This window comes from Curcuma longa, chromosome 11, assembly GCF_044706935.1.
Source record: "Curcuma longa cultivar G26 ecotype Majalengka, Jawa Barat chromosome 11, ITB_CL_G26_1.1, whole genome shotgun sequence".
In the NCBI taxonomy this organism is placed as follows: domain Eukaryota; kingdom Viridiplantae; phylum Streptophyta; class Magnoliopsida; order Zingiberales; family Zingiberaceae; genus Curcuma; species Curcuma longa.
The window spans coordinates 22,183,415-22,205,274 of NC_133871.1; the positions used below are offsets into that span (position 1 = coordinate 22,183,415).

The following is a 21,860-nucleotide window of genomic DNA, read 5'->3' on the forward strand; positions in this document are numbered from 1 at the left end:
TGCGTCCAGGTTTTATTTTTTTATGCATAATTATTTCATTTGCCAATGAATTATTCAAAGTTCGCAGAGATCTTCTGGAACCACTTTATTAAAGAATAGTTAACACAGCAGATATAAATGTACGAATACGAAACAGTCATTACAAAATTCATCCTCAAACACTCTCTTTGTGAATTAGCCAAAATCTCCATGGCTGGGCAGATCGATGAATTAATTAATAGGCTGAAAAATGAAGGCTTCTCAAAGTAGCTAAAAATGAAGCGAGTTTTTAGTCTTCATTTCCTGGAGGAAAATGAGATAATAAATAATGCTCGCGCCTAACAGCGTGATCGAATTACAGGCCTTGGTCAGAAAGGTAGTCGCCCAACCTCTCCACGACTAGATTGCATTGCCCTGGAGTCATCGGCTCATCATAGATACCGAAGATCAGTGCCTGGTTAGTCTTCTTCACAGTAATACCTCCAGAACCCTGCGTGTCCATGAGAAAGGTAAATTAAAATGAGATTCAAAAACTAGTCGCATACTAAACTACAGGAAGAGCGAGATAACCTTCTTTCCGCGGATGACTACCCCCGGCTCTCCTTGAATGACCATATATTTTGCTGATCCGAGAAATAAACCAATAGGGGCGAGTGTTCCCGGTTCATTGAAATCGTTCATGATATTGGTGATCTCCTCTGGCTTGAACTATAAAACATATATATATAAATAGAAACGTAGGTGCATTAATTAGAAGAATGTAAGGAAATTAAACAGAGATCAAAATTAAATTGAGATATAAAACAACCTCAGGGAAGGAAGCACTCTTTGCCCACACGCTGCCGTCGTGGCCAATGATAGCCGCCGCGGTGAGGTGATGACCCTCGGTCTCGCACATCAAGTGCTCTTCGACGTAGCTTTGCCACGACATTGTCGTCTTTTGTATATATATTTATGATCGTCCAATATAATCAAATCAATCACCTTCTTCTTCTTGTTGTTGCAGTCAGTGTGAAATGCTTTGCTCGCGAGTGCTTTAATAAGTTTGTTTTGGGGATGGTGGAGATCGTGAGGGGGAGATAGAAGCGGATCTCAATTGTGGCTCCACCAACCATTCAACTTAATTTTTGGTATCATTTTTAAATCGGTCTATAATTAAATATATGTTATCCATTTTTAGAATATAAATGAGCAAGAGAGGCAAAAATCCAAAGATGTCCCTTTTTTTTAATTAGAATTGTCAAAAGGTGTCTTTTTTATTATTTATTATTAAAATAACATCTTATCAGGTCTTACTCCATTTTTATTATTAAATGGGTCAACTCATGATGGGACAGATCAACCTGTAAAAAATCATCATATAACGGGACAGGGTGAGTCAGCTCACCAATTTGGCGGATTGAAAAATTTCCAATCCAACCCAACTTAAGATGAGTCGCGAGTTAGGCGGGCCAACCTACGGGGGTCTATCAAAAAATATAAAATATTAAAATTTTTAAGTTTAGATTGTAGTTTAAACGGATCAAGTTGAAGATTTTAAATTTAGATTGCGGTTTAGACGGGTCCAAACTCACTAATTCATTGATTTTTCTCCTTTAATTTTAAATTTTAAAGAAAATAAATAAATTTTCTCAATTCAATCCACGCGGATCGCGGACTAACCCATGGGGGTCGTAGGACTAGGCAGATCGATCCACTTGAACTCATCTTAAAATGTGTTAATAAAATTTTAATCCAACTCACTTAAATTGTTCGGCGGAGCAGACTAATCCAATAGCCTTAATTCAAATTGACGACTTTAGCTATAAGATCATAATTACTACAACTGTGTAATAACTACAATTCTATAATATACAGTTAAAATCTCATAGTTACTATAATATATTAATCAATTTTAATTAAGATAAAATATTTATATTATAGTAATTATGATTCATATTTATTAAAATATATAGTAGTTATGATTACTATTACTATTACGTTGGAGTGTTCATATTATATATTATAGTAACTATGAATTATAATTAGCTATAATAATATTGAACAAAAATATTTTTGAAAATAAAAATAGAGTAAAGTGGGATAAGATGCCGTTTTAATAATAAATAAAAAAGAAACATCATTTTTGTCCATTTGAAATGAGCATAATTACATTTAAAGTTAATTCATTTATTTTATTTTATTTTCTTAAAAAGCTTATCATGCTTCCGCCGATCAAGAGATTGAATATCTGCGCAAAGTAGTTAAAAATTATTCAATAAATAAAACTTAAATTGTTTTCTTATTTTTCTATATATTATAGGTAATCTAAAACTATGAAAATTTTAAGATATCTAAATAATATAAATAAATAGTATTATCCTTATCTAATTTTATATTTTCTTTTAATATTGAAGAAGCATAATTAAACTCTAATAGTTAAATATCGAATATGTCGACAGACAACTGTCATTAAAAAATTCCCTTGTTAATTGACTCGATAGAGTTTTTAAAGAATAAATAGAAGAAGAAGGAAAATATATATATATTTCTTTAAAAAAACCAGACAGCAATTTGGCTTTTTAAAAACTCAAGCGGCATCGTGCAGAAGGTGGAGAGAGTATCAACGACAAATCCTTATTGCTCGCCCAACTGGCTGTTTAGTGTCGTATAATATAATAAGAATTGGCAGCAAAAGGCAGAGGCAGAAAAAGACCGGTCTGACTCTGAAAGCTAAAGCAGCGGACAAGGGAATTTGTCTCCACAGCTCAACCTATTTGAGTTGACCACCTGTTTCCTCCCATCTCACCTTATCCCCAAAGCTAAATTTCCACTATCTAATGGATGAGTAATGGATTCCACTTACTCTCGGGATTACGATGCAACGGCGAGATGCTTCCGTAATTCCTAACTACCGCGAATTAGGTAGCGATGGAACCAATCGGGCTGACCTTGTGTTCCTAGGTTAACTAGTTGAGCTTGGCCTCATCAAATTTGGCTGTGAATTGGTCAAAAAGCAAAGACCGACAATCAAAGATATGGATGAATCCTGCAGGAAGAACTTATCCATTAGAAGACCAACCATTTAATAAGATAATGTGGAAGAAAGAATCCTTGAAACAAGGAGAGAAGACAATGGCAAAAGGTGCATCTCACCTTAACCCTTCAAAACCAAGAGGGGGCCAGCACTGAGATCTTCACTTCGCTTCACATGAAAGGTTGTATTCCCTAGGCCTTAAAATAAGGCATCTGAGCTGCCGTTTCCATCCACATCATTAAAATAATAGCAACCAGTAGAAGTATGTTGCCCAGAGGCATCAAAGCTGTCAGCTTATATATATTGAGGCAGAGCAGAATAGGAGATTATAGATAAGCTACAAGGAGAAAAGAGAGTCACTTCAAGAGTGTGGATATGGGTAGAGACCTCCATCAAAGGCGCCATGGAGCTGATAAAGATGATGAAGAGCTCTTTGATTCTGATTCTTTCTTAAGCAACTCGGACGAGGATGACGATTCAGAAGATGATGATGATGCTTCCTCTCCAACTTCTGTACCAGCAAACATGAATTCAGATGGAGCTCTATATGAGTTATCTGCGCTCATGGAGCATTTGCCTATCAAGTAAGTATTTACTGATTTTCAGAAAGTATAAATTGTTAAGTTCAGCTTCCTACGAACAATTTTTTTTTCCTTCTGAATTGAAACTGAAAATGGTTGTTGCAGGAGAGGCTTGTCCAGATACTATCAAGGGAAATCGCAATCCTACACATCACTCTCTGCTGTCAGCAGCTTAGAGGATCTGCCCAAGAAAGAGAGTCCTTACAAGAGAAAGATGATGAAGGCATGCAAGAGCTATGCAGGAGGACTGGATGCGAACCAGAGGTCTCCCCATACACCAGGACCTTGTGGCAAGACCATATCGAAGAAGGCACCCAGAGTAGCTTCTTGTGCTTCTTTGATGTCAAAGAGCAGCAGCAGCAGCGTTTTCTGTAGCAGCAAACCACCTCCCATTCCTGTACATAAAAATCCATGCTCACATTGATCATCTATTTAGTCGCCCAGTCTCTTTCAGACGTAGCGTTTAGATAGGGAAATTGGAATTACATACCTGCAATTTTGTAGTTCGTTGCATTTCTCTTCTCCATTCAAGGTGTAAAATCTGGGTTTTTATTTGAGAGATGCTGAGCAGGGGTTTTCCAAGCTGTCCCAAATTTGGGTGCTGTGCCAATGACAGAGATGACGTTTGAAGCAAAATTTCCTTGCAATTAGGAACCAAGCTACATCTTGTCTCAAATGGGGTTCCTTGTCCAACAAACCAGTTCCTGTAAAATGCTAAACCAACCATTTATTTGTCAACTTAAAAAAGATTCTCACCTGCTAATTTATTGTAAACTTTTCAACATGTCAAAAGTTGGATATGGATTCCCAGCGTGATCCAGCCTCAGAATATTTCGGATTGACTACTGTTATTAAAGGAAACATCACTTGATGCTCCAAAGCAATGTCTTAGATGCTACCGTCATTAGAATAGTTGGCTTGGCTGCTGTGCTAAAGAAAGCTATTACTTCTTTAAGAGGATTAAGAATCAATCCTGTTGGAGCCCTACAAATAAGTCACTCTTGTTCTCTAGAATAAAGAAAGACAAGAGAAAAGGACAGAGACATAGTTATTCCTAAATTCACTTGGTAAACACCAAGACAGTGCTTTGATCGCCTAAAGGACACAATCGATAGGTTTCCTAGTGCAGCAATAGTCCTTTTCTTTGCTACTGCTAACCGTTGTTTTTCTTATCAAGCGACTGATACATAGGGATTAAGGATAAATGGTGATTCAAAATGATAGTTTATATCACTACACAAACAAACAACTTCAGATATGGACACCAGTATACAGTATAATAATGATAGATCAAAACAATCAAAGTAAGTTAGAAGATAAGTAATGGAGTCATCACCATTTCAGGAGATGGAGAGGGAGAAAATGACATAATATAATGGCAAGGAAACGGGGGAATCCAACATATTGATGAACCGTCAGAAATAAAATAGAAGGCTACCTTTTCCGCCTTGTCTTTTGCATGCATGGCCAATGGGTTAGACAGACCCATCACAGAGATTCTAGAGGTGCCTGTGTGCTGAGCTCCATTGAAGATGATACCATTTTTTGTCTAGACACGCCCACCAAGCCCATGAGATTGCCAACCGCCTTGGTTTTGTAGAACGTCTACTTTGCCACTTGGCGACTGTGGGCATTGGCCGAGAGCAAGTGGACACATGAATACAAGCATACGCATGCAAGCCCATAGATGTCAGACAAGTTCATAGCCCTACTGATCAAACTCTCTAAAGCACATGCATGCCTGTAAATGTTGGACAAGTTCAAAGCCAATCGATCAGTGTCTAAGACAAATGCAATATATATGATTACTTTTTTTTAAAACTTTCTTGTTTATCTGCTATTCTGAGCCTCAGTACCAAAGACATGGTTTGGATGGAAATGATAAGATAAATGTTTGTTCATACGAACTATTTAAGCTAGATAGATTCTTTCCACCATGTAACTTAACAAATGGTCAAAGCCCAGGCTCTGTAGAAATACATGGCATGTGAAAACAGAGGAGATTTGTTGATCATGGATATTTTGATAGCCAAAAGAAGAATTACAAATCAAAGGATTTTTAGACTAGCCATAAAACTGAAAAAAAAGGAGAACTAGAAATTTCAGAAATTCAGAGTTCATGAGAAAAAAAGAACAACAAATGCAAACTTCTGATTTTTTTTTTAATGAAAAATCTGACTTTTTTTTGTAACTATAGGAATTAAGGGGAAAATACTCATATGAAAGTGGATCCTGAGTTAACAAAAAACATAGCACTCTTGTGACCAATTGTGGTTATACGCATCATGTTTGGCAGGTAATAAGTAATTTATTTTAGATTGCATAGCTTGCAACGTCATTTGTGAAAAGAAAACAGCAATCGCTTGTTTAAATTGGGTTAGCAACTTTACTGAAAACCACATAACCTCGAAAATAGACAAGTTTCCATTCAGTTAATGAGATGTTAAGATTTCATATTGCACTGTGTTAGCTGACAAACTACAAGAATAATGCTGAAGCTCTTGGTTCAACATCATTGCATTAGAAGACGCAACTTAAACAATTTTTCGAAGAAAAGCCTGTGTAACCCAAAACATTATTTCAACCATAAATCAAAAGATGTGGATGAGATCAACTAAAAATGTTAGAGTGCACAAAAATAAGGAAAGCGTCTGCGAAATCCCTAATAAGCTTTTCAGACTCTACCAATACAAGTAAAATTATGAATCTAAACATCTTCACATGCCAAGGAATCTAAATGGATGACAAAAGTAGGAAAAATTACTCTTCCAGTTAAAATGTAAGAAAACCTTCCAAAAATTTAATACTGGAAACATTCAATAGACAACAAATAAAGTCTACACAGTAAACTAGAGTACCTAATTCAACTTCTTATCTTATAATAGGTCAGTTGAAAGTAACATGGTTTTCAACCATTAGTTTCAATTTGTCTAGTCATGTTAAGAGGAATCTAAGAAAGACAAATACTGTAACAGATCAGACAGACATGAAAGAGTAATTCTAGAAAGAAAGCATGACAGAGGCATTATTCATGAAAAAAATGATATACTGGAGGATATTTACACATACAATCCATCTGCAATCTACACGTAGAATCCAGATTCCAAAGCTTAATTGCACATTAATTCCATTTTCTGTATATAATCCATTAATGAAAAAAAAAACTCAAAGTATGTTATCAATTACACAGTAGGACGTTTTTTTTAGAAGCCTATATGCCATTTCACTTTCAATAGTATCTCTTGATGGTTTAGATTTTTCGTCAGACATATAAATTAGGCACGTCACAGTTACAGATTCAGATAATGAAGGGGAAGAACTACACATGAATGTTTGAACTTTCAGTTTTCAGATACCTATTCAAAATGTCATTGATCTTTATTTGATGGTGCCAAATTTTCACCAAAAATGACAATTAGGAATCTAATAGCTAGAAACTCAGATAATAAATGTCAACAACTATATATAGATTCTTGAACATCTACTATTCAGCTCAGGCTCAACAGGTACATGTTCTGAATGAGTTTACACTATCCAGGACATCCTGCATAAGTCAAATCGTTATTGTTTAATTGTAATTCCTTCAGATTTTAGAACAACAGACGTCTGCATGCAGCATAAAGGCAAACAAAGTATGTAAAAATATCTTTGGGTTGCTAATACGGTTACTTCGATTGTATTAACGACTGGCTAAAGCAATTGAGGCAATCAACATATTGTGTGAAAGTTTTCCCTATTGGGTGTCAAGTGTCGACTATAAAATTTCAAAACTGGTTGCAGCTCCATTGTCTTGTCTGTCGCTCATGTGACCAAAAATCAAGCGAGATTTTAGCCTTCTGAAGTAAATCGATCACTATTTCCAATTTAAAGCAGGATGATCATAAAATCTCAGATGCTTTATTGCTCATTAAGACAAGTGAGATCAACTCACTATACACCATTCCATCTCCACAAACTCCAAAGTACTATAGCAACAAAATAACGAAATTTCGGGTGGCAAAATTTCTGTTTTGCTACGATTATTCTCAGTACACGATCCTACTTGCTAGCAGGCGCTATAGAACCATTCGTGGTGGTTCTCGGTAGAAAGATAAATATTGCAAGAGACATCCGAAGAAAGCAAAAGTTCCATCCTATATGCCGGAAAATGAAAAGTTACATCGAAATGGATCTGGTCTAATGAAGTTACGGTTTACAGTGACATGACAAAAAAAAGGGAGAGAATGAAAGATGGCACCGGGGGCATGTGCTACAGGCTCTAAACCGCCGTTCATCACCGGGGATATTCAACAGAAGAAGCATCTGGAGGCGAAGATGGTGGATCTGCCTCGCCGCCGCGTTCTTGCTGGGGGCGGTCCATGGCCTCCTGAACCCGCTCGATGTAGGGTTTGAAGCCCACTTGGAAGGAGAGATAGGCGAACGCTATAGCTCCAACCGCTACCAGCCCCGCCCTCATCGCGTTTCGTCGCGCTCGCCGGTGCCCCGTCTGCATCTCCCGTGTCGCCGGTTGCACGTCGCCCCTCCTCGTGCGGTACAAAAATGTGCGTAAAAACTCTACATCAGTAATTAATCTGATCCGGGCCGCAGGCCGCGGGCCACGTAGATGCCTCCGGTCTGGGCCTTGTTCTGTAGCAGGCGGCCCAGCCCATTTCCATGGCAAATCAGTGCAGGAGTATTAACCCTTCATTTTCGAGATGTATAAAACGGCTCGCCTCCGTTCTGGCCACTGCTTCGGCAGCCCTCCCTGCGTTTCGCCGCCCTCCCTCCTCGCCGCCCTCGTTCATCAGGCAAAACGTCCATAAAAACATGTACCGAATTGCTTCATTGCGGCTTGGATCTCTCAAGGTAGGTCTTCTGGGCAAAAACCCTAACTGAAAGTAGATATTATATTGTTTTTTTAATTTTAATTTTACATTTTATTTGGCCGTTAAACTGATTTCAGTTGATGATGTCTAATGTTCTAGATCACATCCAGTTCTTGTTATTTGCATTATGATTCTCATTAAAAGGTGTTGGAACTTGGCTTGACATAGCGATTCTTTCTTTGACGTTGTTCCTCGCTTCCATTAACACATTAAGGACTAGTGGATTGTCTAGGAAGCCTTGATTTCCTCTTAGTGCCTCTTCACTGTTTTCATCTTCATCTCTCAATTGCCGAGTAGCCCTTTTTCCTTCATTAGTGTGTATTTATAATAAACCACTTGTTATACACTAGCTTTCATTAGGGTTTTGACCTCAATGACATCTTTGATCTAAATCAACCCTCATAGCAAGCAAACCTAATTAGAAAGAAAAATTATCCATTCAATAATCTTCACATTTATCTCAAATTTGAAATAAGTTTAAATTAATTCGCACTCAATAATTTCACAATTTACTATTTACTCAAATTCATATATCTATGAATAGTAGATAAATTATGACAAAACATGTTCCCTTGTTTTTTGTTCTTTGAATCTCCTGCCACTGGTTGATGATTTTGTTTCAAGAATTAACAAGGTTCCTGAAAGAGTTCACTACAGTGCTGCATTTGTGTATGATGGTGGAATTCATTCAAGAGATAGACTGGATGATTTCTTTGTCCATTTGGTTATTTTAATTTTTTCAATGATCATATTAAATGTACCTCTCATAATTGAACTATATTAGAACAAATAACAACTACCCCTGTGCCTCAATGCAGAGTTATCATAACCAGTTTAAGGTAGCTTATATGTATCCGTTGGAATTTCAGGTCCTTCATTTGTTTAAAACACCGCTTTAATCCCTCTTTAATTCCATTTCAAATGTGTACAGAAAATATAAATCATCAAAAAAAGTCATTGTTCTTATGATTGTTTTTCTTTTTCTAAACTAAATGTCGTATGATTTTTTCAGAATTTTTTATTTCTACTATTTGTCAACTTAATTTCTATGGCATATTCTTTTTCATAGGGACAAAAATGGCTGTTTATGAAATTGAAAGGTTTATCTTAAATTCCCCCTCCAAACTCCAAGGGTAGCATATATAAATTATACTATCAAGAATTTCGTAGAAAAATAGAAAAATGTCAGACTGCTCAAATGCAGTGTCTTGGCGAGGGCCAATATATGCAGCCTCACTCTCTTTGCTGAGATTTCACAACTGATACCATGGTGTGATGTCTTCTCTTAAAAATTTGATGAGTAACTAATGTTACAAATTTTTAGTTCGACTTCAATGCCAGTTATGTTTCTCTTTGTTTTCTGTAGTATTCTATTTTTATAACTCTCACCTTGCATTCTGGTTTAATTTTATGCCACCATGCTGTTAAATAACAAAGTATTTTGTTAAATTTCCTATTCTTCCAAATAAGTTTAAGCAATCTTCCACCAGAACCATCTAGGTCTCTTATTTTATTAATTTTACTACATTCTGCAATGATTTGGAAACAAACTTGCTTCTCAGAATCATGCAGGTGGCACTGTGCTATTTGATCAGGCAGCTAGGTATGCAAGCACAACTGTTGCAAAAAAGTCATCTGGTGGTTTTTTTAGCTGGCTTACAGGAGAAAAGTCTAGTCAACTTCCCCCACTAGATTTTCCACTTCCCAATGTGGCACTTCCTCCAGCTTTGCCTGATTATTTAGAGCCAGGGAAGACAGAAATTACAACTCTTCCTAATGGTGTCAAGATTGCCTCTGAAACATCACCAGTATGTTCAACGAGATGACAAATGTCTTCTTTGTTTTTTCACTAAGATTTACTTAGCTCGTGAGTTTATCTTGACTTGGATGGTTTTGATTGACAGAACCCAGCTGTCTCACTAGGGCTCTATGTTGATTGTGGTTCTGTGTATGAAACACCCTTATCATCAGGCTCTACACATCTCTTGGAGCGCATGGCTTTTAAGAGCACAACAAACAGGAGCCATTTGCGTGTTGTGCGTGAAGTAGAGGCAATTGGTGGCAATGTTACAGCTTCCGCTTCACGCGAACAGATGGGTTACACTTATGACGCTCTGAAGACTTATATGCCTGAAATGGTTGAGGTGCTAATTGATTGTGTTAGGAATGCAGTGTTCCTAGATTGGGAGGTTAATGAGCAGGTATTTAATCTTAGCAATGTATGCTCCAGGTTTCTCTTGTTTTCTTGGTGAAAGATATTGATATGTTTTTGGCCTGTTAATGCAGTTGCAAAAAATCAAAGCAGAGATAGGAGAAATATCTAACAATCCCCAGGGTTTGCTCTTGGAGGCTATTCACTCTGCTGGTTATTCTGGTGCATTGGCAAATCCTCTTATGGCTACAGAATCTGCAATAAACAGGCTAAATAGTGCTATTTTAGAGGACTTTGTTGCAGTAAGTATGAGTAACTTATGTTCTAATATTCAAAATTTCTAAAATCTGTGATTGAATTGAAATTTGCAAAATTTTGATAGTGAAGCTGAACTTTGTATGCTATTATAGCAAATGCTCATACAAATTTACTACTATACAAAACCTGTTCAAAATACTATGTATATGGATAAACACCTGTTTTAACAGGAGGAAATCATTTTAGTATGAAGTATGAACATAGTAAATTGACCACCATTAGATAGTTATATTCTGTTATAGATTGCCATCCTTACCAAGCCAAACATGGGTGATACTGGTAGTCTTTTAAGATTTCACATACCAATCTTTCAACCTCATGGATTTCTTTGACTTTTTACCCTTTATTTTTTACCTCTTGTGGAAATTATAGGAGAACTATACAGCTTCTAGGATTGTCCTTGCGGCTTCAGGAGTCGAACATGAAGAGTTGGTATCCATTGCCAGACCACTATTATCAGACGTTCCCAAAGTACTTCACCATGAAGAACCAAAATCTGTTTATGTTGGAGGAGACTACCGGTGTCAAGCAGATTCTGATGTTAGTATTTTGTCATGTATGCTTTATTTATTCATGCAGTGGTGGCTTTTACTATATGAGTTACTTCATATGGTTGCTCATTTGTTTGTTCCATTCTTGGGCAGAGGACACATATTGCACTTGCTTTCGAAGCACCTGGTGGCTGGCGACAGGATAAAGATGCAACAACACTTACTGTGCTTCAGGTTTAAATACATACTTGAGTTTTCAGATTGTTATAGTGACACTCAACCTGTTTTCCATTTTTGTTCTTCATCTTCTTTCCTCTTTTTGTTAAACAAAGCTTTTGTATCATTGTGATACTGCAATTTATGAAATTGTCTGAAAAGAATTCTCCCATCTCATCGTCAGATGCTTATGGGAGGAGGAGGCTCTTTTTCAGCTGGAGGCCCTGGAAAGGGGATGTACTCTCGTCTATGTAAGTTATTTCCTACAATGATTCTGTTCCATCATGCTTAACTTGGCTTCTTTGGTTTGGTTTGTATTGCACTTTACCCAAGAAAAACAATCCAAAATTACTCTTATCCCTTTATTTCCATCATGATTCTGATGTAATTTGCTTTTGCAGATCTTCGTATCTTAAATGAATACCAACAAATTCAATCGTTCACTGCTTTTAACAGTATCTACAATGATACTGGAATTTTTGGGATCCATGCCACCACTGTGAGTGACTCACCAACATTTTTCTTTCCAATTATTGACATCTGTGACTTATCTAATCTTTTTTTAATAAATTTGTTCATCATATTCGAGAATTGTGACTGCTAAAATGTTGTTACTGATAGGTATGAATTTTTTTATGCCATCTTGAAAAGTTATCTTGAATTTGTAATATACGTGTTGATGTTGAACACTGATTATTATGTATTAGTGAATAAAATTTTGAATTTGTATGGTGAAAATGAATTTGCTATTTACTATGCAAATTGAGTAGCTTCACTGAGCTGAAGGGAGAAAGCACATTCATGGCATTGAAGATTAAACCCATAACATGTGTTGCTCAATCAGTGGGGAGAAGTGCTGACAGAGGTTTTGCACATGCATACAAATTTTCCTAAGAATAATACTCTTAATTGTAGTAAATATGATATGTATCATGTTAATACGTGACCAAGCATCAGAAAAGGAAATTAAAAATCTGAAGGATCAAAATTACAGGAGTCAGTTGACAACAAAAAATAGGTTATATTAAATGTAATAATGGTTCATACTTTCATCAATCTAAATAAAAAATTGCAGTTTGGTGCACGAAACTTCCGTCAATGCAGGGTCCTGGGGAAGGGTTTATTGTACACTTTCCGAGAATCGAACTTGTGACCTCTTACATGGGATCCTTTCATTTCCATTTCTTGTATTGTACAATACTGTGAAAGTCTTGTGCTTTTGCTTCCATGTCAAATTGATCTTGATTTAAAAATAGAATGACACAATTGTTGCCCTTTTGCACATTTATATTTTTCTTCCCTGAAATTAGAGAATATTGCTAATAATTTGTTTCTGCCCAACAGAGTCCAGAATTTGTTTCTACAGCCATTGATTTGGCCGTACGAGAACTCCTAGCAATTGCAACTCCTGGCCAAGGTTTTCTTTTTTTTTTTCTTGTTATTTTAATACTTCTCTCAGTCATTCTAAATTTGTTTAATTGTTTTTCTCCTTTCTAAAGTTGATCAGGTACAACTGGATCGAGCTAAACAGTCAACCAAGTCTGCGATATTGATGAATCTGGAATCAAGAGTAACATTTGTTTGACTGTTTGCAAGATTTGATACTTTATTTTTATATTCACCTTTTTTGACATTTTTTTCCCCTGCAGATGGTGGCATCTGAAGATATTGGCCGACAGATTTTGACTTATGGGGAGAGGTATATCTTAAACATGATTCAAATGTACTCATATGTCTTATTTTGATGCGTGTCAAACTGTGCTGATTGTCAACAATACAGTGTCCAAACTATACTGGTTTTAGCTGACTGTTGAAATTCTGAAACATAATGATATTTTAAACTTTGGTATAATGGCATGCCAAACGTATCTGGAGAAAGGATCCTCGTCCATGATAAGGAATTCTAGAACTAGAAAAAACTAGTGCCAACTCCTTGCATGGGAGATTGAAACTTGAATGATTTCTCTGAATGTTTTAATACCATTATTCTGCGCCGAAATTGTAATTAGTTCTGGAAATTCAATATTTTTCATGCTGACAAATATTATAGAATTTTTCATGCTGGCAATCTTTAGTCTTCCTTTAAGCTATGACATTTTCAATTCTAATTTATTTAATCTGTCTAATTATAGATTTGGTTGGTCACGATGAACATATTATATCATCCTAACTTATTTCCTTTCATTTAAATAGCTACATTTAATTACTTTGCAAGTAGGACTTTTGATTCTATTTTTCTAACAACTTTATGCACACATCTTAGCATTATAGTCTTTGCTACACGTCTGAATGTGTTATTTCCTCCTTGCTTATTACTTTATTTTACTTTTAGCCTAAAGTGGACACTGCAATCACATGAGAGTCTGAAAACTCTCTATTTTAATCTTCAATTCGTTATCTTATTAACTGCATTTTTGTCAATATAATTTTTTAGATATCTACCATATTTTTCTTATTATTGAAATCATAACTTTATATTTTTATTTTAGTAATACTAACTTTTTGGTTTTCGAAGGTTTTCTTAGTTCAAGATTTGAATTTATTCTATTGGCACTCGTATCAATTAGCACGTACCATACTGTTGCAACTAACATACACCTAGTAAAGTTACTTTAGTAAGGTTTGCTTATGCATGCATGGAAACCTTACTGAAGTAGAGTTCATGCATAGTCTCCGATCCAATCATTTTTTCTGGAGTCTTATGCATCTTCGTTTCGGCTCTTCTCTTGACTTGGCAGGAAACCAGTAGAGTTTTTCTTAGAATCTGTCGACAAAATCACATTGGAAGACATTACCGCCCTTTCTCGGAAGATGATAGCTTCCCCACTTACAATGGCATCTTGGGGAGATGGTATGTTACAATTAACAATTAGTGTATAGAAAAAGTTCATACGTATATTGTTTTCACTTTGATATTTCATAATTATCTTCCTACTTTCTTCTAGTAATCCATGTTCCAAGTTACGAGTCTGTCAGCCGCAAATTCCACTCGAAGTGAATGTTCTACTTGCATCAGTGAATCCTTTAGCAGTTTAGAAGCTGCAGATAGAGCTGCTTTTTCATCTTGTGAAGGGGCAATAACATTGCTCAATAATTTATAGTTGATCGATTGCGATGATCACTATTTAAATTCATCAAACTTCTTTCTCAAAGAGGCTAACGGTGTTGTTTTAAATGAAATTTGAATCTTTTTTGTTTATTGAGGTCCCTAGTTCAATATTTCGTGTCGGCAGCTATTACATACTGTCAATTGTGGATCTCCCAGTTGCTTAGCATTTGTCGACACTATGTACAATGAATTGGCATATCTACCATTCGAACCTTAAAGAATTGTGTGGTGCCTTTTGGCAAATTGTGACTTGAAAGCAACTAATTCAGATTAAGCTTGGATCAACTCAGAGTTCATTTGTGAATTTGAAAGAAGAAAAAGAGATGTTCACCACCTTGCGGCTTTCAACCGTTGAGGCTGCTTTGCCTGAGGAAGTACTTCTGAGCATGACTAGCGACTTGGGTCGGGGTTCTTGTGATCACAAACTTGTGCGAGATACCTCGCCAATCACCTCTCCTGAGCTCCTCAAGTCCAGGTAGAAATGATCTGTGTTCTTCCTCACTCCATGGAACTCCTACAAAACAAGTACTAGGCATCATGTGAAACCTTATCAATGAAGTTAAAATAGCAAAATTGTCGAAATGGTTCGATCCTTGTTTATTCCATAAAGCAATAGAATTTTGTTAGGAGATCGAGTGCATGAGAAGTTGCACTCCAAAGAGCCTCACTCGACACCACCTTCATGGACTCGTGAGCTGAGGCAGGTCCTTGAGTTGTGGCCACAATGAGATCATTTCCTCACCATTCTCAAGCTCAATCCAACAACTTGAATGAATGGATGCCCAATGTATAGGCAGTTGGATTAAGTGTGGTGGTTGGTGTCAAGGAATAATGTGAAAACAAATTTAATTTTTTTTACGATCCAATTAATCTTAAACGTGATTGATCTAATCCGATGAAAGTTTTCATTGACAATTAAAATCAATCGAAAAGTGTAGATGGATCAGGACAGACTGACCCGATTCATAGATTATATAATCATTTTTTTAGAAAAAAATCGTCCTTATTTCAGATTTGGGTTCGAAGTTTCAATTTTTTTCACTGTTTAAATCGAAACTATCAGATTTTTTTCGTAAAACTTAACAACCCACACAAAATTTTAATTGGTAGACGACGATCATAACATGCATCTCATTACTAATTTCAACTACATTTAACACCTCTTTATCATACCATAATTGAAACAGTTTAAACACAATACATACGTATTTCAAAATTTTTACATCCTGCATATGCAATAAAAGAAAATTAAAAATGAAGAGGAAAAAATGGCTCAAAATACCAAGCAATGGTTGCAAAGGAGATGTCCTTTAACAATCGTTTGGTTAATTAATCATATACTGTTACACAAATACAGCAGATTTTCACCAAAACATGAGTAATTCCTGGCTAAACAAATCCATTCCAAGGAAGATTGACGTTCCACTGGGAGCAATGCAATTACTACAATTAACTTAACCCCCACGACTGCATCTAACAAGAACACCACTAATTTTCCTCTAAAATGTCACCAGCCAATAAATATTTCAGACACTGCAAATCTTAGAATTTTTTGAATAAAAAATTGTGGCGAGAACCCCATATAATCTCATAAACAAACTTTTGCAAATTGTGAATTCCATGGTTATCGCATCTTATAGTGTTGGGTTCTAGATGATACTTGACAGCGTTTTCCATTTAATGTGTAGTCGATCGTTATCTCCAGGTCTCGTGGATTCTTCTTATTCGGCTCCACTGTCATGTTCCCATAAATTACTTCGTCCTCGCAAATTGTTAGTACCTCATCAAGGTAAAGAACAGTTTGTTTCCAGTGGGTAACCTTTGATCTTGGGCCTGCAGGAAAAAGATCATATGTTTTGTTAGCCTCTTTCAAAACCTGATCTGTATTATTAACAAGCAAATTGAAAGAATATGTGAAATTGACAGAATCGTGACGTAAACACTGACAAGCACGCAAATGAAAATTTGAAATCAATCTTCTTATTCTCAGAGATGAAAGAATGGGGGAAAGAATAACATCACCAACAACGTTCTTGGTGCCATCTATGGTGTTCATTTCTTTTTGGCTTTTATTAGAGAATATGGAAGGTCAAAGTAGAGCAAGTAGACGTTAGGGGTTCGGAAATGCACAGGAATTTCTTACAGACAAGCAAGAGTTTGTTAAAAGAGAACACTAGGGGTTAATATGGCTAGTGTGAGTGTGTTATCAAGCAGACACAATAAACCATTAATACCAGCAGCTGCTATAAGTCTGGAGAATTTGAGACAAAGTAACAATACCAAACCACTAAATCAAATGAACCATTTCAAACATTTCCTCAGTCGGCCAACATTATCGGCTTCCAAAAATGTTCACTATCTCATCTAACTGAGCTTATATGTTTTCTGAGGCAAGGAAACAACAAAATAATGTGACAGATTTAGTTTTCCTCCATATTATTTTCGTCTAATTTGAACAGCAACTCCCTTTCACATTAATGGAGCTCAAATCCAAGCTTAAAAAGTTTTTTTTAATATATTTTATTAATATTTTTCTTTTTTATCTTTGACAAGTAAACTTTTTGAAATCCCCTCTTTCCTTCCATCAAAGAAAATGTACAGAGAAACACTCTTCATAATCTTTTTTGCCTGCCCTCTTTTTCTTCCCTTAATTGTTTCCTTCCTTTTAGGGAACAGAGTGAAACTGGCTTCCGAACATTTATATGTAAACAATTATATATGCTTTTGAATAAGATAAACTTGCATACAAACATAACTAACTTGTTCAGCCACTTGTGTATAGGAAACAAAATTAGCATTATCTCAAAAATTGATAATAATTGCTTTCAAGAAGAAAACTAACCAGTAGAAAAGCTTATCTCCCTGTGACACTGGGTGAATTGAACATTAAAGTACGCAACAAATGCATGTATGAAATCATTGCGTTCTGCTACTAGTTTGAAAGGTGCCGTGAATGAGACATCACCAGAAGTCATTTCAGAAATATCCATCATCTACAAAAAATCAACCAAAAATAAGGTGCTGCTGATCAGAAAGGAAGAAATATGATAACAGAAATCACCTTGATCATAATGTCAGAGGTAACAATTTGCTTGGGGTCAACAGTATCAACAAGTGGTTCGGCCATTGCTTGCTTCCTAATGCAGCTCATATCAAATCCATACACATCATTCCAAACTGGAAAAATAAAATAGCTTATGTAAAAACAGAGCACTCTGACCATGAAAAGAAAACCAGACTTTTCTAAGTATGATCATAGAAGCATTATTGAACAAATTTGAATGCCATTAGACACTATTAACGGTTTTTTGACATTGAGTATTGCAGTTGCTGAAACAATAAAGCGAACTAAAAGGAATACAAAGACTCACATTCAATCTTATCTTCTTTGTATTCAGCATCCTCAATTGCTGTCAAAAATAGTAAAGCTTTGTCTGGTAAGATAACACCATTGTTGATCTGCAAAAAAACAAAAAAAAAAAAACAGCATAAAGCTGATATCATTTGTGCCCTTGCCTTAAATCAGAAAATTATCTAGCATTCCATGGTAGTCTTATTATGCAATCACTAGGGTGTCAAATGTCAATTAGTGTCCCACACAACAAAAGGAAGACAAGGAGTCTTAAGTAACAAACACAATTACTGAAAAAGAAGAAATAAAAAAATATCACAAATGAATTCTTAAGTGAATGATTTGGCATCATCATATAAGAAAAATTATGTAGCATATATGAAATAGGCATCTGACTTGAACTCCAATTCTATACAAGTTATGCCATCAAATTTGTAATTAAACACTAGAAAATCCAAATCAAGTCACAAGCCCATTGGCGGATGTTTAAATACTAATGGGCTCGGTAGTCACCAATTGGGACATCAAGAAACAGTTAAAGAACTAAACAGGTTGTGCAGATGGTAAGAACTGTATGAGATGTTAGAAAGGAAAATCAACTCGAAAACCACTTACAAGCCATTTATCACGTGCATAAAGAACTGTGTTTAGCATGTTCTCGAATAGCAGGAAATAACCCATCCACTCAGAGATGATAACATCTACACGAGCCACTGGAAGCTCAATTTCTTCCACTTTTCCTTTTAGAACTGTTATCACTGTTTTTTCAGATAAAATAAAAGTGAAAAGAAGTTACAAGCACAATAGGCCAAACAGTAAATTTGAGCAACAGAGTATCCATTTCTAAACACAGTCCACATATATGAGCACTACTGACCATCAGAATATCCATTTGTCTGAACAATCTCTTTTGCCATGTCAGCCATCTGGGAGCATTCCACCTGTAAATTTGGTTTACTTCAAATGAATAAAAAAACAATATTGATACCAAAGTATTTTAGAAATTCAATCACAAATAATTAAAACTCAGTGCTTGTTACATGTTATCTGGCTTGAAATGTTACAATTAAAAACTAACCAAGTCAAAGACAGGACACAACAACATCAAGAAGGAAATTTCAGTTTCACATTAGATCTTATACTTATGATTCCTATATTAATGCTAGTGTATATATATAAGATCAATATAAATATAGGTTCTCACATATGTGCTAGTCACACGGTCTAGAGATTCTCAGAGAACAATATTAAAAACATAAGCTACCACTGAAAAATTGAGCCGTTTCAGATTAGCAAATAGACTGAATATTGCTGCGGAACTTTTAGATTTCCAAAATTTAATAACTGCCAATTCCCTGTTACACATAACATATACGAGTGGAATTCCAAATATTTCTATGGTTGTTCTGTATTTACATTTCATTGATGCCTCATAAAATTTCAAAATAGGAATACTGAATCAGAAAAGGAGAAGAAAAGATCCTTCAGACAACTACTTACTGCATATACATGCTTTGCCCCAGCTTTAGCACAAAATAGAGATAAAATTCCAGTTCCTGCACCCACATCAAGGACAACCTTGTTCTTGAAAAGAAACTTATTCTGGTAAATAACATTTTGGTATGTTTTTGTTCTAACAACATCCTTTAACATTTCCTGCAGAAAAAAGAAATGAAGAGAATTCACTATGTAAATAAAGATCGATGATTTGCAGAAGCACATAAAGGAATGCATTAGCAATAATTCAAAAAGGAAAGAAATCCAAATCTCACAAATCAAGAATCAATCGTGCTAGGAAATTTGTAAAAGTGTAAATCATCCAAGGAAGTATTATCCTAAATGACCTTCAATTCATCATTAAAGCAAGTAATACCAACGAGTGTGACTGTATGATATTGGCCAAAAAGATCAGATTGAACATGTGCACTCTTGCACTATTAAATTTAAAACTACTAATAAGTCAAAGAACCAACCTTTTCTTATTAACAATAACCACTTAAATCGTACATTATAAACAAACAACTCATGTGCTTCTAAAAAAGTCTTATATGAGCCAAAATGCTTTGAATAAATTATTAAACAACTATATGAAATGTAAATGTAAGTATGGGGTTTGTGCAGATAAAGTGGTGTTTCATAAAATATGCAAAACAAATGTTTATCATGTCCCATGTAAGCTTCCCAAGTTTGTAGTGTACTAAAAAAAAAATCACAAGTAACGCATCAGAGTGTAAAACTTCACAAACAAAGAGGTACAAAAAAGGCAACAAAATAGCACAGGCATCAGACCAGTCAAGCAATGTTGCTAGCAATTAATTAATAAATAAGAATTGGGTATTGATGTCTAAGTTTGGCAATGAACTTTAGACAGGAAGTACTGCACAGGACAGAGCAAGAGAAAGCAGAGAATATTTATAAGCTCTGTACTTTACTGTTACTTTAGGCTAGCGGCCATTAAAAAACATACAGAAACAAGTGAAGACGATGTATAAACTAGCTTCTCATACACATAATTGTTGGCTGAATCCATTAAGATAAAAAAAAAACAAGTAGAATCTTGAAACAAGATTAATTTATAAATTGTCATTAAACTAGAAACATAACAACGCTACTCATATTGTCACCACTGCCTCAAGAACTTACTTCATGAATACCTGCAAAAGAAAGACAAATCAGGCTGTGAGTTTTGATTCACTATTCATTGAAATGATTTTATGTTTATTAAAGCAAAACAATTCATAGTCCTATAGACAAGGGCCGACTTGAAAAATTTTATTCCAGAGGCTACGATAATTAAAGCAGCGGTGAGAGGGAAAACAAAAGAAACGAATTTGAAATAATGAGAGAAAGACAACGAAAAAAAAAGACTTAAATTGGAATATGAAATCAATATGGCAATATATCATCGGGGAAAGGCAACGAGTTCAGAAACCTCAATACTCATTGCCTATATCCCGAGTAAGAAATATTGAAAACGAAAGCTCCACGACTTGCACTTTGAAACCAAAATGCATAGTGATCCAACATAGCTAAAGAACAGACAAGGGCAGAAAATCACATTTTGTAATCCAAATCCAGAGAGAATACGTGCGAAACAATTTCATCCGTCGAAAACTCTCTTCTTTTTAATATCCTACTTTCAAAATTTTCACCGATATCTAACAACCGGAATTAAAACAGAGCTTCAAGGCCGAAGAGAGAGTGAGCAGTACCGAAGTGGGAGTACGAGTCGAAGTAGTAGTCGGCGCTAGTGTTGTCCGCGCCAATCAAAGGCGAATCGTCGAGACTGACACTCTCGCCCCTTTCCTCCATCGCCTCGTCCTCCACCTCCACTCGGACGCTGTCGGTCCCGGAGGAGCACGGAACGAGGCTTTGGTTCTCCTGGGCGAAGGCCTTGCTCTTGCGCCGCCCCATCACAGAGGAGAAAGGAAGAGCAAGAGCTGGTTAGGGTTTGGAGTTCGCCGCCATTAGGGTTTATGAGCTACGGGAGAGGCATTTATAGAAATCAAATTGGATTGATTATATTATAGATTTAATTTCGATAGATATTTGTGTAAAATTAATATAAAAAAATCAAGCCATTAAAATTTAGTATCAAAATTATATAAAACTCAAAAGTCTTTAAATGTGAAAATAAATAAATAAAAAATGATAATATGTAACTTTAAATTGAATTATTAAATTATCAATAATAATAATAATATTATTATTATTAAATAATTATAAAAGAAAATAAATATTTTAAAATATTAAATATGTATTTTTGCACAATAAAAAAATA

The 21,860-nt window shown here is 35.6% G+C and overlaps 4 protein-coding genes across 4 annotated transcripts; 2 read left to right on the top strand and 2 right to left on the bottom strand.

Moving 5' to 3' along the window:
• Positions 1-111: 111 nt before the first annotated feature.
• LOC141839686 (profilin) lies at positions 112-964 on the bottom strand. The gene is made up of 3 exons (XM_074727491.1): positions 788-964; positions 550-687; positions 112-469 (listed from the first exon to the last, which is right to left on the bottom strand). Exons 1-3 carry the CDS (start codon positions 908-910, stop codon positions 335-337), a joined length of 396 nt encoding a protein of 131 aa, XP_074583592.1. The 5' UTR covers positions 911-964; the 3' UTR covers positions 112-334.
• A 2,170-nt stretch (positions 965-3,134) lies between these two features.
• On the top strand, positions 3,135-4,158 carry LOC141840621 (uncharacterized). The gene is made up of 2 exons (XM_074728660.1): positions 3,135-3,579; positions 3,682-4,158. Exons 1-2 carry the CDS (start codon positions 3,371-3,373, stop codon positions 3,998-4,000), a joined length of 528 nt encoding a protein of 175 aa, XP_074584761.1. The 5' UTR covers positions 3,135-3,370; the 3' UTR covers positions 4,001-4,158.
• A 4,184-nt stretch (positions 4,159-8,342) lies between these two features.
• LOC141838402 (mitochondrial-processing peptidase subunit alpha-like) lies at positions 8,343-14,882 on the top strand. Its single transcript, XM_074725860.1, has 13 exons — positions 8,343-8,421; positions 10,004-10,249; positions 10,346-10,642; positions 10,728-10,895; positions 11,284-11,451; positions 11,556-11,636; positions 11,803-11,869; positions 12,020-12,117; positions 12,963-13,035; positions 13,118-13,188; positions 13,268-13,317; positions 14,357-14,469; positions 14,564-14,882. Exons 1-13 carry the CDS (start codon positions 8,383-8,385, stop codon positions 14,614-14,616), a joined length of 1,524 nt encoding a protein of 507 aa, XP_074581961.1. The 5' UTR covers positions 8,343-8,382; the 3' UTR covers positions 14,617-14,882.
• A 1,151-nt stretch (positions 14,883-16,033) lies between these two features.
• On the bottom strand, positions 16,034-21,555 carry LOC141839787 (protein arginine N-methyltransferase 1-like). The gene is made up of 9 exons (XM_074727618.1): positions 21,292-21,555; positions 20,723-20,733; positions 19,580-19,735; positions 18,957-19,020; positions 18,695-18,837; positions 18,099-18,186; positions 17,789-17,904; positions 17,570-17,720; positions 16,034-16,560 (listed from the first exon to the last, which is right to left on the bottom strand). The coding sequence occupies exons 1-9, from the start codon at positions 21,491-21,493 to the stop codon at positions 16,352-16,354; spliced, it is 1,140 nt and encodes a 379-aa protein (XP_074583719.1). The 5' UTR covers positions 21,494-21,555; the 3' UTR covers positions 16,034-16,351.
• Between the last annotated feature and the right edge of the window lie 305 nt (positions 21,556-21,860).

Bases quoted from the DNA above. Each gene is read 5' to 3' on its own strand.
- LOC141839686 (XM_074727491.1), bottom strand. From the start codon at position 910: ATGTCGTGGCAAAGCTACGTCGAAGAGCACTTGATGTGCGAGACCGAG. The intron at 688-787 runs GTTGTTTTATAT...TATGTTTTATAG, and splicing joins AGAGTGCTTCCTTCCCTGAG to TTCAAGCCAGAGGAGATCAC. The intron at 470-549 runs GTTATCTCGCTC...ATGGACACGCAG, and splicing joins TAGTCATCCGCGGAAAGAAG to GGTTCTGGAGGTATTACTGT.
- LOC141840621 (XM_074728660.1), top strand. From the start codon at position 3,371: ATGGGTAGAGACCTCCATCAAAGGCGCCATGGAGCTGATAAAGATGAT. The intron at 3,580-3,681 runs GTAAGTATTTAC...TGGTTGTTGCAG, and splicing joins ATGGAGCATTTGCCTATCAA to GAGAGGCTTGTCCAGATACT.
- LOC141838402 (XM_074725860.1), top strand. From the start codon at position 8,383: ATGTACCGAATTGCTTCATTGCGGCTTGGATCTCTCAAG. The intron at 10,250-10,345 runs GTATGTTCAACG...TTTGATTGACAG, and splicing joins TTGCCTCTGAAACATCACCA to AACCCAGCTGTCTCACTAGG. The intron at 13,318-14,356 runs GTATATCTTAAA...TTGACTTGGCAG, and splicing joins ATTTTGACTTATGGGGAGAG to GAAACCAGTAGAGTTTTTCT.
- LOC141839787 (XM_074727618.1), bottom strand. From the start codon at position 21,493: ATGGGGCGGCGCAAGAGCAAGGCCTTCGCCCAGGAGAACCAAAGCCTC. The intron at 19,021-19,579 runs GTAAGTAGTTGT...CCAAATTTACAG, and splicing joins GGGCAAAGCATGTATATGCA to GTGGAATGCTCCCAGATGGC. The intron at 18,838-18,956 runs GTCAGTAGTGCT...CTGAAAAAACAG, and splicing joins GACAAATGGATATTCTGATG to TGATAACAGTTCTAAAAGGA.